The sequence below is a fragment of the Mustelus asterias genome, chromosome 19 (genome assembly GCF_964213995.1).
Source record: "Mustelus asterias chromosome 19, sMusAst1.hap1.1, whole genome shotgun sequence".
In the NCBI taxonomy this organism is placed as follows: Eukaryota; Metazoa; Chordata; class Chondrichthyes; order Carcharhiniformes; family Triakidae; genus Mustelus; species Mustelus asterias.
The window spans coordinates 73,760,052-73,773,298 of NC_135819.1; the positions used below are offsets into that span (position 1 = coordinate 73,760,052).

A 13,247-nucleotide genomic window follows, 5' to 3' on the forward strand; every position below is an offset into this window, starting at 1 on the left:
ATGTTCATCAAATCACCTCCTAACCTTCAAAATTCTGGGGAATACATAAATCTCTTTTCATAACTCAATCTTTGGACCCTCCTGGTAAAATATATCCTTCCTAAGGTACAGATCCAGAACTGCCTCCAGTCCTCCAGGTGTCCAAAACTGCCTCCAGTACTCCAGGTGTCCAGAACTGCCTCCAGTCCTCCAGGTGTCCAAAACTGCCTCCAGTACTTCAGGTGTCCAGAACTGCCTCCAGAATTCCAGGTGTCCAGAACTGCCTCCAGAACTCCAGGTGTCCTGAACTGCCTCCAGTCCTCCAGGTGTCCAGAACTGCCTCCAGAACTCCAGGTGTCCAGAACTGCCTCCAGAATTCGATGTGTCCAGAACTGCCTCCAGAACTCCAGGTGTCCTGAACTGCCTCCAGTACCCCAGGTGTCCTGAACTGCCTCCAGAACTCCAGGTGTCCAGAACTGCCTCCAGAATTCAATGTGTCCAGAACTGCCTCCAGAACTCCAGGTGTCCTGAATTGCCTCCAGAACTCCAGGTAAGGTGCTTTTTCGGAAAATCGGTGCAGACTCGATGGGCCCGATGGCCTCCTCCTGTACCATTGGAATTCTATGAAGTCTGCGAAATTCAGGCACAGCAGCCATCACATAATTATAGGCTGGTAGGATTTGCCATCGTTTAATTTTGCCCATCACGTGGCTATCTGCCAAGCCCTTGGCAGCTGACCCTGTTCCTTGACGCTCTACACTTAGAGCAGCTGAACCATCCGTGTCACTCACCTGATAAAGGAGCAGCGCTCCGAAAGTTTGTAATTCCAAATAAACCTGTTGGACCTCAACCTGGTGTTGTGAGACTTCTTGCTGTGCCCACCCCAGTCCAACGCCGGCATCTCCACATCAGTGTCACGTCAGACCTCAGCTCACAGCGGGCAATCCCGAAACAATGGGGACCAGGATTCCTTTGGTGCAGCTGTGGGAATCGCTAGTTTGCAGACTCAAGCGTCAGGGAGTTGGGAGGTGAAATCTTTTTTCGATTTCAGTCCCTCAGATATCGTTTATTTTCCTTCAATGGTATTCCTCAAACCTCTCCACCACCTAGGAAGACAAACGCAGCAGGACGCGGCGGGGAAAAAATTCCCCACTTCCACCTATCCCTCCAAGTCACACTGCATCCAAACTGGGACATTAAATGGCCAATCCTGGTGACTCGCCGTTCTCAAGGGAAATCAGGGTCGAGCAATAAATGACGGTGATGTCCATGTTGCGAGACTGAATTTTAAAAAATATATTTTGCGCGTGTGACATAAACATTTCTCACCCGATGGGCGCAAACTAAAATGTAACACAAATTACAAGGGAAGGAACAAGTGGGAAAACAACACATTTTCACATTAGCAACACCTTATTGTCAAGTCTTTTCCGATGATTATGAGCAGGATTGGGCATCTGGGAATTGCTATTCAATTTGGTGACATCTGTTATGTGGAAGCAAGCATGAAGCTTTCTTGCACAATGCAATGATTACGCTGATAGTCGGTTGTCCCTGCTTCCCTTCATGTATGAGGCAAATATTGGGCAGGATTTTCCAGCCCCACCGCGACGAGTTTCCCCCACAGTGGATCCGGTGAGCCAGCCAAAAAGCCATCGGCATCGGAGGGGCTGGAAGATCCCGCTGGTGGGCGGGGCTGGAAAATTCTGGCCATTGATAATCCGCTGATTTCAGCTGTCATGTCCCTGTGATCATAAACTGTTTAAATCAAATCTTACCTTTTTGTTCATGAAAACAAAGTGGACCTTGTCGAACCAAAAGATGGCTGCTACAGATCACTTGATTCACAAGTTTCTGGAAATTTCCCACAGCAGTTACAAGACAAAAGCTCAACCCTCATCCTTTTCAAGTTCCACGCCTCTCATTGTGAAGACACAATAAAATCAACAAAATCACGGACCAGTGGCTGATCTCTTTCCAATGCCTCATCCTCTAACAAAATTCACTTTACCTGCAGAGACACTAAAAGCCACCACCTGTCTCCCAAGGTGAACAATAGATTTTGGCCAGAGGCTTGGAAACTTCTTTTCAGCCTGCAACTGACTTATTAATGGACATCACAAGACCTAAGCTTCTGGCCTTTGGAAAGTTTTAATATTGCATTTCCAGGCTCGCAACTCAGTTTTAAAATCTAGCCTGCAAACATCAAAGCAGGACTCCAGGCTGACCAACAGCTTGCATCAAGTCTGAGCCTCCTCAAAGCCTGTTTCTCTGCAAGATCCTTGCCATTGCCTGCTGCCGAGCAGATCAAGTCTCTGAATACCAATCTCATCTCACTGCACCACCTTCAACCTTAATGGAATTCATGCAAATTCTGCTTCAGCTAGCTGAACCCGCCTGAAAGGTATCTCCTCCATGAAGGAACCCTCCCTGGACTCCAACTTTCTGGACTCATGTGAACTGATATCGTAACCTGTGGTGCTTTTTCCTTTAAATTATCCATAATTGAAAAACTCCTCTTTCCAATTGTCTTATTGTGTGTGTGTATATGTGTACATGTGTGCATGTGTGTGCGTGTGTGCATGTGTGTCTGCGTGTGTGCGTGCGCGTGTGTGTATGTGTGTGTGCGTGTGTGTGTGCTCGTGTGTGTGTGTGCGTGTGCTCGTGTGTGTGTGTGTGTGTACATGTGTGTGTGTGTGCATGTGTAGTGTGTGTGTATGTGTGCATGTGTGTGTGCGTGTATATATATGAAGTTGCGACCATTCCCCAGGTTTGAATGTATGAATAAATTATACTTCTGAGTTAAGCCTAAAGAGATTTTTCTCAAAGTCACTTTAACAATTGACCTCACAAAAAGAGCAATGGGGGGAATCACGCCACAGTCCATTTCAAAAATTCAAACACCTGCTTACTGACAGAGGGTGAGAAAATAAAGAAACTTTGAGTTTCGCCTCCATCTCCTATCCCTAACACAAGAAAAATATTGGATTTCTATATCATTTGATAAGATGAAATAACTTCACAATTTGAAATTGGAAAAGAAACCTGCATTTAATCAGATGAGGGAACATCTGTGAATAATAAACCTTGAAATCAAGTCACAGTGCGTGGCGTTGCCCATATCCCACCCCGTACCAAGTTCAGCTTATCCATCACTTCTGACCTTGTGCATCTACATTGACCCTCAGTTCCTGAAGTTTCTGGTTTAAAATTGTCATTATGTACAAATCCCTGCATGGCCTCACCCACCCCTCACTCTGTAACCTCGTCCAGCCTCACAAATCCCCAAGGATTTGGCATTCCTCTGACTCTGGCTTCCTACACACCCCCCTATTCAATTCCATCACCATGCCTTCAGGAACATAGGAATTAGGAGCAGAATTAGGCCATTCAGTCACTTGAGCCTGCTCCGCCATTCAATCAGATCATGGCTGATCTCTCCCTGGTTTCAAATCCCCCTCCCTACCTGTTCCCCATATCCCTTTAACCCATTTTAAAATCAGAAATATATCTATCTCCTTCTTTAAACCATTTAATGATTCAGACTCCACCGCTCTATGGGGCAACGAGTTCCACAAATTCACCACCCTCAGCGAGAAGTAGTTCCTCCTCATTTCAGTTTTAAATCTACCGCCTCTTAACCTATACCTGTGACCTCTTGTTCTCGAAACATTTGGTCTACATTTACCTTATCAATCCCTTTTGGTATGTTATATACCTCAATCAGCTCCCCTCTCATCGTTCTAACCTCCAGCGAGAATAAGCTCAAACTGTTTAATCTCTCCTCATACGCCAACCCCTTCATCCCCAGAATCAATCTGGTGAACCTCCTCTGAACTGCCTCCAATGCCGCAACATCCTTCCCCAAATAAGGAGACCAAAACTGGACACAATCCTCCAGATGTGGTCTCACCAACACCCTATACAATTGCAACAACGCTTCTCTACTTTTATACTTCAGTCCTTTTGCAATAAATGCCAACATCCCATTTGCCTTTTTTATTACCTGCTGCATCTGCATACCGACTTTCTGTGATTCATGAATATAGACACCCAGATCCCTCTGCCCAGATGCATTTTGAATCTGCTTTCCATTTAGGTGATAAATTGCCTTTCTATTTTTCCTGCCAAAGTGGACAATCTCACACTTATCCACATTAAACCCCATCTGCCAAATTCAGCTACATGAATCCTCTAATTCTGGAACGACCTCCTTGACCCTTTATGTCCCTCCACCCTTCTCTCCTCCTTTAAGATGTTCCTTAAAATCCGCCTTTTAAATAAACTTCCAGCCACATCTCCCAACATCTCCTTCTTCGTCTCAGTGTTAATTTTTGCCTGATGAAATACCTTGTGATGTTTCTCTCTGTTAAAGGTACCACATCGATCAAACTGTTCTGACAAAGAGTGTTCCTTCAAAATAAACCAAGACATAAGGACAAGAAGTTTGGATTCAGATGGAGAAAAGAAAAACAAATTTAGGACCATTCTCAGCTGATTATTCTGCAAACAATGACTAATTAATACACTCAACTAGGGTGGCAGATGAAAAATAAATTGGAAGTCATTTGAGTGACACTTGGTTGGTGGCTGGCTGTGACCATGTTTTCTACATGAATGAGCTAAGTTACAGTGAATAGTTTACCTCAGCTGTATTTATCTTGTGACCTTCAGAAACATCACTGAGGAAATCAGCAGGAGTGTACAAGGCCTCGGAACTGGAAAAAATCAACTGCGTGATGAGAGACTGAATAGACTGGGGCTATACTCACTGGAATTCAGAAGAATGAGGGGAGATCTCATAGAAACATATAAGATTATGAAGGGAATAGATAAGATAGAAGCAGGGAAGTTGTTTCCACTGGCGGATGAAACTAGAACCAGGGGGCATGGCCTCAAAATAAGGGGGAGCAGATTTAGGATTAAGTTGAGGAGGAACTTCTTCACACAAAGGGTTGTGAATCTGTGGAATTCCCTGCCCAGTGAAGCAGTTGAGGCTACCTCATTGAATGTTTTTAAGGCAAGGATAGATACATTTTTGACCAGTAAAGGAATTAAGGGTTATGGTGAGCGGGCGGGTAAGTGGAGCTGAGTCCATGAAAATATCAGCCTTGATCGCATTGAACGGCGGAACAGGCTCAAGGGGCCAGATGGCCAACTCCTGCTCCTATTTCGTATGTTCTTTGCTCGTTCTACAAATCCCTGCACTCCCTCTCAACTTACAAGGCAACCAAAATTCCATTCTTCCAATCTAACGTTGGACTGTCTGAAATAACTCTTCAGAGGCCGGTGTCTCTTCACCAGATTCCCTTTATTTACAAGCTTATCTCCAGTCATAAGAGTGCTTCAGGTACAAAGTCAGAATCCAGAGCGTCAATAGATCTGACACCCTTCATTATATAAACAGGTGAGGCTCCCTGATTGGGTAGGCAATCGTTACCTCAATCAGGGAGCTCATACTCCCGGAGGCCCATCTCATGGGCCTTGGTGAGGTCATTACACAGAGCAATGTCTCCAAAGTGACCTTGTTTCACATTCCCAATTCAAACTAAAAAGGATTGGTCCATCAGATTGAGAAACATAGCATTTATTTTCACTGAAGAGAAATCATGGCCTTACCTTTGTAATGATCCAGTTATCTCTGGGCTGCTCTGCCTGCAAAAGAGAAACAAGACATGAATTGAGGGAAAAACGTCTTGTGGGTAGTTTTCAGACTATTGCTGTGCCTAGCGATTTCCTTATTGCCGGTTTCCACCATGGCCTTGACCAGTGATGTCAGTCTCAATGTGTGACTGCAGCTCAATGAATGTTGGCAGGCTATCTGACCATGAGTTGTTGAGCCTGTTTCCCTTCTTACCCAACATCCAAACAAGTCTTTTTCAGCCAGAAGGCACTAACTGGGATGGGAATCCGTCACTATCTCTCTTTCTAATCCAGCATTGCTGTGGCCTTTAGTAGTGACACAGGCCTTGATCAGTGAGTGTAATGGACATCAGTGCTTCAACCTTCCTGGGCTACACACCACAGGAAAAGGTGTAGGCCACCTGGCCCATTGAGGCTGCTCTATCAATATATATGATGGCAGAGTGGTTAGCACTGCTGCCTCACAGCACTAGGGACCCAGGTTCGATTCCCGGCTTGGGTCGCTGTCTGTGTGGAATGTGCATGTTCTCCCCGTGTCTGCGTGGGTTTCCTCCGGGTGCTCCGGTTTCCTCCCACAGTTAGGTGCATTGACCACGCTAAATTCTTCCTCAGTGTATCCAAACAGACGCCGGGGTGTGGCTACTAGAGGATTCTTCATTGCAGTGTTAATGTAAGCCGACTTGTGAGATTAATAAATAAACTTTAAACTTTAGTATCACACAGAGCAGTGCCTTTGAAATCATCCAGCGTGCTTGTCCATCCATTCAGGGACAATGAAAGTTAATGTACAGCAACGTGTACACCAGTGATGGGGTGACCTGCAGTGCAACATCATATAAAGCCTCCATTCCCACCGCCTGCATACTGCAATTATCATCGCTTCTTCCTCTGACCTTTCAACATCGGGTCATCGTGTTGAGACATGTATCTCACACCTGTTCTCCACTTCTGTTACAAACAGTTCAATAAAAGCTTGATAAGGTAGCAACAGAATCCAATCTTCTGGCTTCGCCTGCTTACGATAAGTCCATTTTAAATTTAAAACAAGAGCTTAAGCCTCTCTTGAAGCTGTTGTTTCATGCTGGGGTCTGGTCCCCACAGGCATTGTTTTTGCCTGGTACCTCACCAAGTGATAATTCCAGAGTGTGTCTGGGTAGTAATGCATTTTGATAAAGTATTATCTATTAGTTAGCAAAATTGAGAGTCCATGGAATAAAAGGCACAGTTGCAACATAAATACAAAACTGGTTAATAGATAGAAAATGGAGTTGTGCTAAATATCTTTTGGTCTTTTTTGTACTCAATCCCTCCAGTTTAAAAAGTTCAGGATCCTATCCACTTTATTAACTGTCCTGTCACCTTCATAGAGTTATACACAAACACTATCATCCAACACCCCTTTTAAAATTACACTATTTAGCTTGTATTGTCTCTCCTTACTCTTCCATCCAAAATGTGTCACCTCAGACCTTTCTGCTTTGAATTTTATCCACCCTCTCCACCTTGACTCTGCACCCACCGGAAGTTTCTAAACTATCTTCCTCGCTGTTTTCTAAACTTAAGCTTTGTGTCATCTGCAAATTTCAAAATTGCCCCATCAACTCATTAATGTACATCAAAACCGCAAAGGGTCGTGACTGAAGCCCAGTCCATCATGCAAACGAACTTCCCATCCACTGACTCCATCTACACTTCCCGCTGCCTTGGAAAAGCAGCCAGCATAATCAAGGACCTCACGCACTCTGGACATACTCTCTTCCACCTTCTACCGTCAGGAAAAAATACGCAAGTCTGAGAACATGTATCAACCGACTTAAGAACAGCTTCTTCCCTGCTGCCATCAGACTTTAAAGTTTATTTATTAGTGTCACGAATAGGCTGACATTAACACTGCACTGAAGTTACTGTGAAAATCCCCTAGACGCCACACTCCGGTGCCTGTTCAGAGAATTTCGCATGGCCAATGCACCTAACCAGCGCGTCTTTTGGACTGTGGAAGGAAACCGGAGCACCCGGCAGAAACCCACGCAAACACGGGAAGAATGTGCAGACTCCACACAGACAGTGGCCCAAACTGGGAATTGAACCCAGGTCCCTGGTGCTGTGAGGCAGCAGTGCTAACTTTTGAATGGACCTATTATATATTAAGCTGATCTTACTCTACATCCTATCTGTAACTGCAACACTATATTCTGCACCCTCTCCTTTCCTTCTCCTCTATGTACTCTATAAATGCTATGTTTTTTGCGCAAGAAACAATACTTTTTACGTGTCCCAATACACAGGACAATAATAAATCCAATCAAATCAGATCAAAACAGCAATGGAGACAGCTTTACAGTAATAATCCTTAAAGATTCAGTATTTGGACCATTGCTTTTATGCAAAGCATGCAAACGAGGTCCGAGTTAATCATCTTATCCACAGGATGGTACCCGTGCTTACGAAGCACCACAGTGGCCACCTCCGATACACATTCCAGGTCTGCAGTGGGCTTTGAACCCACAACCTTCTGAGTCAAGTGTGCCATCAACCGGACCAAACTCACACTGGGTAATGGGAGCAGAGTTTCGAGGTTATCAATTTGCGGCCACTTCCTGCAGGGAAGAGAAGGCGAGGCAATGCACTGTGATGAAAATGTGATTCCCCACAGCAAAATCAGCAGGCAAGTACTCTTGGAAGTGAGAGAGGCAGAGAGAGGCTTAGGGTCATGGTATTTACCGAGTTGCTCAGCTCGCAGGGGGGTGAACAAAATTAAGGAGCAGAGAGGAAGCAATGTTTTGGTTCACATAGAGATGGATTTAAAGTGTTTTCTTTCAATAGAGGCAAACAGCATTTGACATTTATAGAGCCATTTTTTTCCTCCTGAGCTTTCCAGACTTGACACAAATCATCTTTGTTAGGTAAAGAGTATCAAGAGATATAGGTACAGTTTATTCATGAACTCAATGAATGATGGGCTGAATGGTCTACTCCCGCTCCTTTGTTACTGAGCAGTTGTGACTGGGAGGCCTCTCCTAGGAGGCCAGGCTCCATCTGTCCCCCAAACCTCTGACCTATCTCATTGTTGGCAAAAAGGATTGGACGTGGGTCGAAAGGAAAGTGGCAAAGCACGAAGCAAAGGAGACAAGTCCTCTCTCTGTCCGACCCCAAAAACCTATCTCATTGTTGGGGTCATCCATTGTGTACCACGTGCCCTTGAAGGGGGAGCCAATATGAATTACATGTGGGAGGACTTTGGTGTTGTGGGGTGGGGGCATGGGGGGTGGGGGGGGGAGGGTGAAAGAGTTGCAAAATGGAAGCTGGGCTCTTGCTCCTCTGTTGCCTACTGTGAGACAGGAAGAATGACCAGAGAGCCACGTGGATGGAGGGAAGTCCTGTTCAGGGCTGAGAGAAACAGTCTTCACGACCTGCAGCTCTCACGCCCCCTGTTCCAATCCCACTACATTCTGGGCAAGATCACAGGGCAATATTTTACTCCAAATGTCTTAATTTTCAAGATTCCTTCGGTCAGTTGCATAGGATTCCTACAGTGCAAAAGGAGGCTATTCGGCCCATTGAGCCCCCCTCCCCACCATCCTATCCCCGTAACCCTGTGCATTAACCATGGCGAATCCACGTAACATATTCAGAGACATTGGCTGGAATTTTCCCACTTCGCCCGCCCCAGAATGGGCGCGAGCGAGGCTCGCAGAACGGCATTCTCCATTGGCCTCGGGCGGGATCTTACAAGCCTCGGGCGGACGAGGCGGTAAAATTCCGGCAATTGGCTTTGCACACGAGGGGCGGTGAAGAAACTCAAGTGGTATTCTTGTCATTGAAGACCCACTAAAGTTAAAGTTTATTTATTAGTCACAAGTAAGGCTTACATTAACACTGCAATGAAGTTACTGTGAAATTCCCCTAGTTGCCACAGTCCGGCGCCTGTTCGGGTCAATGCACCCTAACCAGCACGTTTTTCAGAATGTGGGAGGAAACCGGAGCACCCAGAGGAAACCCACGCAGACACGGGGAGAATGTGCAGACTTCGCACAGACAGTGACCCCCCCGAGCCTGGAATCGAACCCGGGTCCCAGGCGCTGTGAGGCAGCAGTGCTAACCTCTGTGCCTTGCCCGCCCGAGGCTCGTAAGATCCCACTGGAGGCCAACAGAGAATGCCGTTCTGTGAGCCTCGTCCTCCCCGATTCTGGGGCGGGCGAAGTGGTAAAATTCCTGCCAATGGCTCTGAATACGTTAGGTAGATTAGCCATGGTTAATGTACAGGGATACGGGGATAGGATGGTGGGGAGGGGGTATTTAATGGGCCAAATGGCCTCCTTTTGCACTGTAGGAACTCTGTGCAACTGACCGAAAGAATCTTGAAAGTTCAGACATTTGGAGTAAAATATTGCCCTGTGATCTTGCCCGGAATGTAGTGGGATTGGAACAGGGGGCGTGAGAACTGCAGGTAGTGAAGCTTGTTTCTCTCAGTGCAGATCAGATGGTTTTAATGCTTCCAAATTCATGATTGTAACCTAGCTTGCAGAATAACCAACAGCAATTGGCCAGTTACAACACATATGTGGCAATGATCTCACACCCTTCTCAAGTGGTCTCAAGTGAATTAATGAAAATGTTGGGCTTACTGGCTATGGAATGTGTAAATTGAATCTGTTTGGTCTATGAGGCTGTGGGAACATAAGGCCATTCAGGCTATCAAACCTGCTCCACCATTCAAACAGACCGCCAACCTCAAAGAGGTTTTGCCCTCACCAACCCCATTTCCCTTGTGGTCACTGGTTTTGAACATACTCAGTGGTTGAGCTTCCAAACCTTCCGGGGGTGGGGGAGCTGTTTCAAACATTCACCACCCTTTGAGTGAAGAAATTCCCCCTCAACGCAATGGTGAATCTGTGTTATTCGCTACCATCAAAAGTAGTTGAAGCCAAAACGTCGTGTGATTTCAAAAAGAAATTAGATATAGCCTTTGGAAATAGAGTGATCAAGGGATATGGCGGGAAGGCGGGATCAGGATATTGAATTTGATGATCAGCCAGGATCAAAATTAATGGTGGAGCAGGCTCGAAGGGCCGAATGGCCTCCTCCTGCTTCTAGTTTCTATACTTTATACATTAAATGGCTTGTCCCTTATTCTCAGATTGCGATCCCTGATTCTAGACCAGTATGTAAGCATGTGTGTGTACATGTGCACGCTTGTGTGTGTTATCTATGTATGTATTCACTTCTGCTACGAGTTCTGAATGGATTAAGGCTTCATTTTCTGGAACAAATGATCTCAAGGACAACGGGGACCAGACACTTCAGCTATAATGTACAAGCCTGTACATCTCTTTGGTGAAAATAACAAAATGAAGCCAGTAGTGTGTTCCGAAGAACAGAACTGAGGGACTGTAAAAAATTTAAAATGTCTGTCTGAGCATTCAAAAGAGAAAAATGTATCAGAATGGAGCATCAGGTTCTAACATCCTGGAGCTCCATCATTAAGGGAGAGCTGCAGGCCCGGTGAATATTATGAAGTGATGAGGGAGGATGAGGAATAAGAGTGAATCAGATTAACAAACAAGCGAGCACTGTAGAACAATGGAGGATATACAGCATAGAAATAGGCATTTTGGTCCAAGCGTACCAGTATTTAGACTCCATATGAGTCTCCTCCCATCCTACATTATCTAAGTCCATCAGCAGAAGCTTTTATTCCTTTCGCCCTCGTATGTGTATCTATCCTTGACATACATCTATGCATGTTGAAGTCAGCTGGTTGTCTCTCCCTCTGGACGTTCTTCTCTTGCGCCTTCCAAATTGAAAAGACCTGTTGTACACGTGCTTCTCCTTTGACTGGTATCTGCCTTATGTTGAAAGTCAGATTCTTTGCAAAATCACCAGTTCCACCTCCGACACCTTCTGGGGCGGCACGATGGCACAGTGGTTGGCACTGCTGCCTCACAGTGCCAGGGACCCGGGTTCAATTTCAGCCTGGGATGACTGTCCGTGTGGAGTTTGCACGTTCTCCCCGTGTCTGCGTGGGTTTCCTCCGGGTGCTCTGGTTTCCTCCCACAGTCCAAAGATGTGCGGGTTGGGTGGATTGGCCATGCTAATTGCCCCTTAGTGTCAGGGGGAATAGCAGGGTAAAAATGTGCGGTTAGGGGGATGGAGCCTGGGTGGGATTGTGGTGGGTGCAGACTTGATAGGCCGAATGGCCTCCTCCTGCACTGTAGAGATTCTATAATTGAGCGAGGACCTCGGAACTGTGAAATTCTGTTATGTCCTTCAATCTGCTCCTTCCTGCAGCCGGCACGCTTGTGAAATCTACTCACTTGTCTTGTCTTTTCAACCTCAAGTGACATCTTGCACTCTGAGTTCTGGCTAATATTTATCCCTCAGCCAACATCACCGCAGCAGATTATCTGGTCAGTGGCCTGGAACTTGCTGTGATAATGATGATGAAACTGTCACCGTTTTTCCTCCACTGACTCTTAACAGCAACTTGAGGATTTCAGATATACAGAATTCTGCCAAAATCTGGAAGTTGCCATCAATGAATCTGTACTCTTCCATAAGTGTGTTGTCGAGGTTCCCACAATTTGTGACCTCTCTTGCAATCAGGATTGGTGAGAATATCCACGCTAAAGCTAGGAATCTAACTGTAAAATTTTGGAAAAGTTGCACCTCATTAAATGAGGTGTAAGCGGGTTTTTGTCTCCCGTCCATTGACTCCATCTACACTTCCCGCTGCCTCGGAAAAGCAGCCGGCATAATTAAGGACCCCACGCATCATGGAGATACTTGCTTCCAACTTCTTCCGTCGGGGGAAAAAGATACAAAAGTCTGAGGTCACGTATCAATCATCTCAAGAACAGCTTCTTCCCTGCTGCCATCAGGCTTTTGAATGGACCTACCTTGCATTAAGTTGATCTTTCTCTACACCCTAGCTATGACTGTAACACTACATTCTGCACTCCCTCCTTTCCTTCTCTATGAACAGTATGCTTTGTCTGTATAGCGCGCAAGAAACAGTACTTTTCACTTTGTTCATACATGTGACAATAAAAAAGATCTGATCAAAAAATCAAATCAAATCACAGGAACATCATAAACAAACAGCCCATTTGCCCCAACAAAGCTAATTTTAAAATAATGCGGAATATCAAATTTCTCCATGACCATTTTAAATACACGCTTTTTTCTCTTTTGCGAAAAAATTGTTTCTCTTCATCTCAGCTGCTATCTTAATGCAGTCAAACATTTATTTTGTTATCTGCTAATTGAATTGCAGGATTTTAATTGATTTTAACTTTCTGATTTGCTATATGTGAGTACTTCAGTTTGATTGGTTGCCTCCATGCATGTTGACATCAGTGCTGCTATGCGTCAAGATGTCTCCTTGACTTGGCGCCTGACGTGAACTGCTGTCGAGAAAGGGGAATTGCCCACCATAGAGATTTCTAGACCTTCACGGGCAGTTTTCTTCAAGGTCTTCTAAGTCTCAGTGCCTGGAAGCTGGCTGTTTGCAAAATGGCGCCTACGTTACAACAGTGACGACACTTGAAAAGTACTTCAAATGACTGCGCAATGCTTTGGGACGGCACAGCAGTTAAGAGATATTGGGATTTGGCGGGAGTGATCTC

The 13,247-nt window shown here is 45.4% G+C and overlaps 1 protein-coding gene across 22 annotated transcripts in view; it reads right to left on the bottom strand.

Moving 5' to 3' along the window:
• celf2 (cugbp, Elav-like family member 2) overlaps window positions 1-13,247 on the bottom strand; it is a 972,609-nt gene that overhangs the window by 506,740 nt on the left and 452,622 nt on the right. For all 22 annotated transcript variants that reach the window (XM_078235904.1, XM_078235880.1, XM_078235902.1 and 19 more), the window contains one exon: window positions 5,599-5,634. Coding sequence is in view for 19 of the 22 variants with exons in the window: in XM_078235902.1 (XP_078092028.1) it covers window positions 5,599-5,634 (36 nt within the window). In the remaining 3 variants the exon portion in view is untranslated. The remainder of the gene's footprint in view (window positions 1-5,598; window positions 5,635-13,247) is intronic.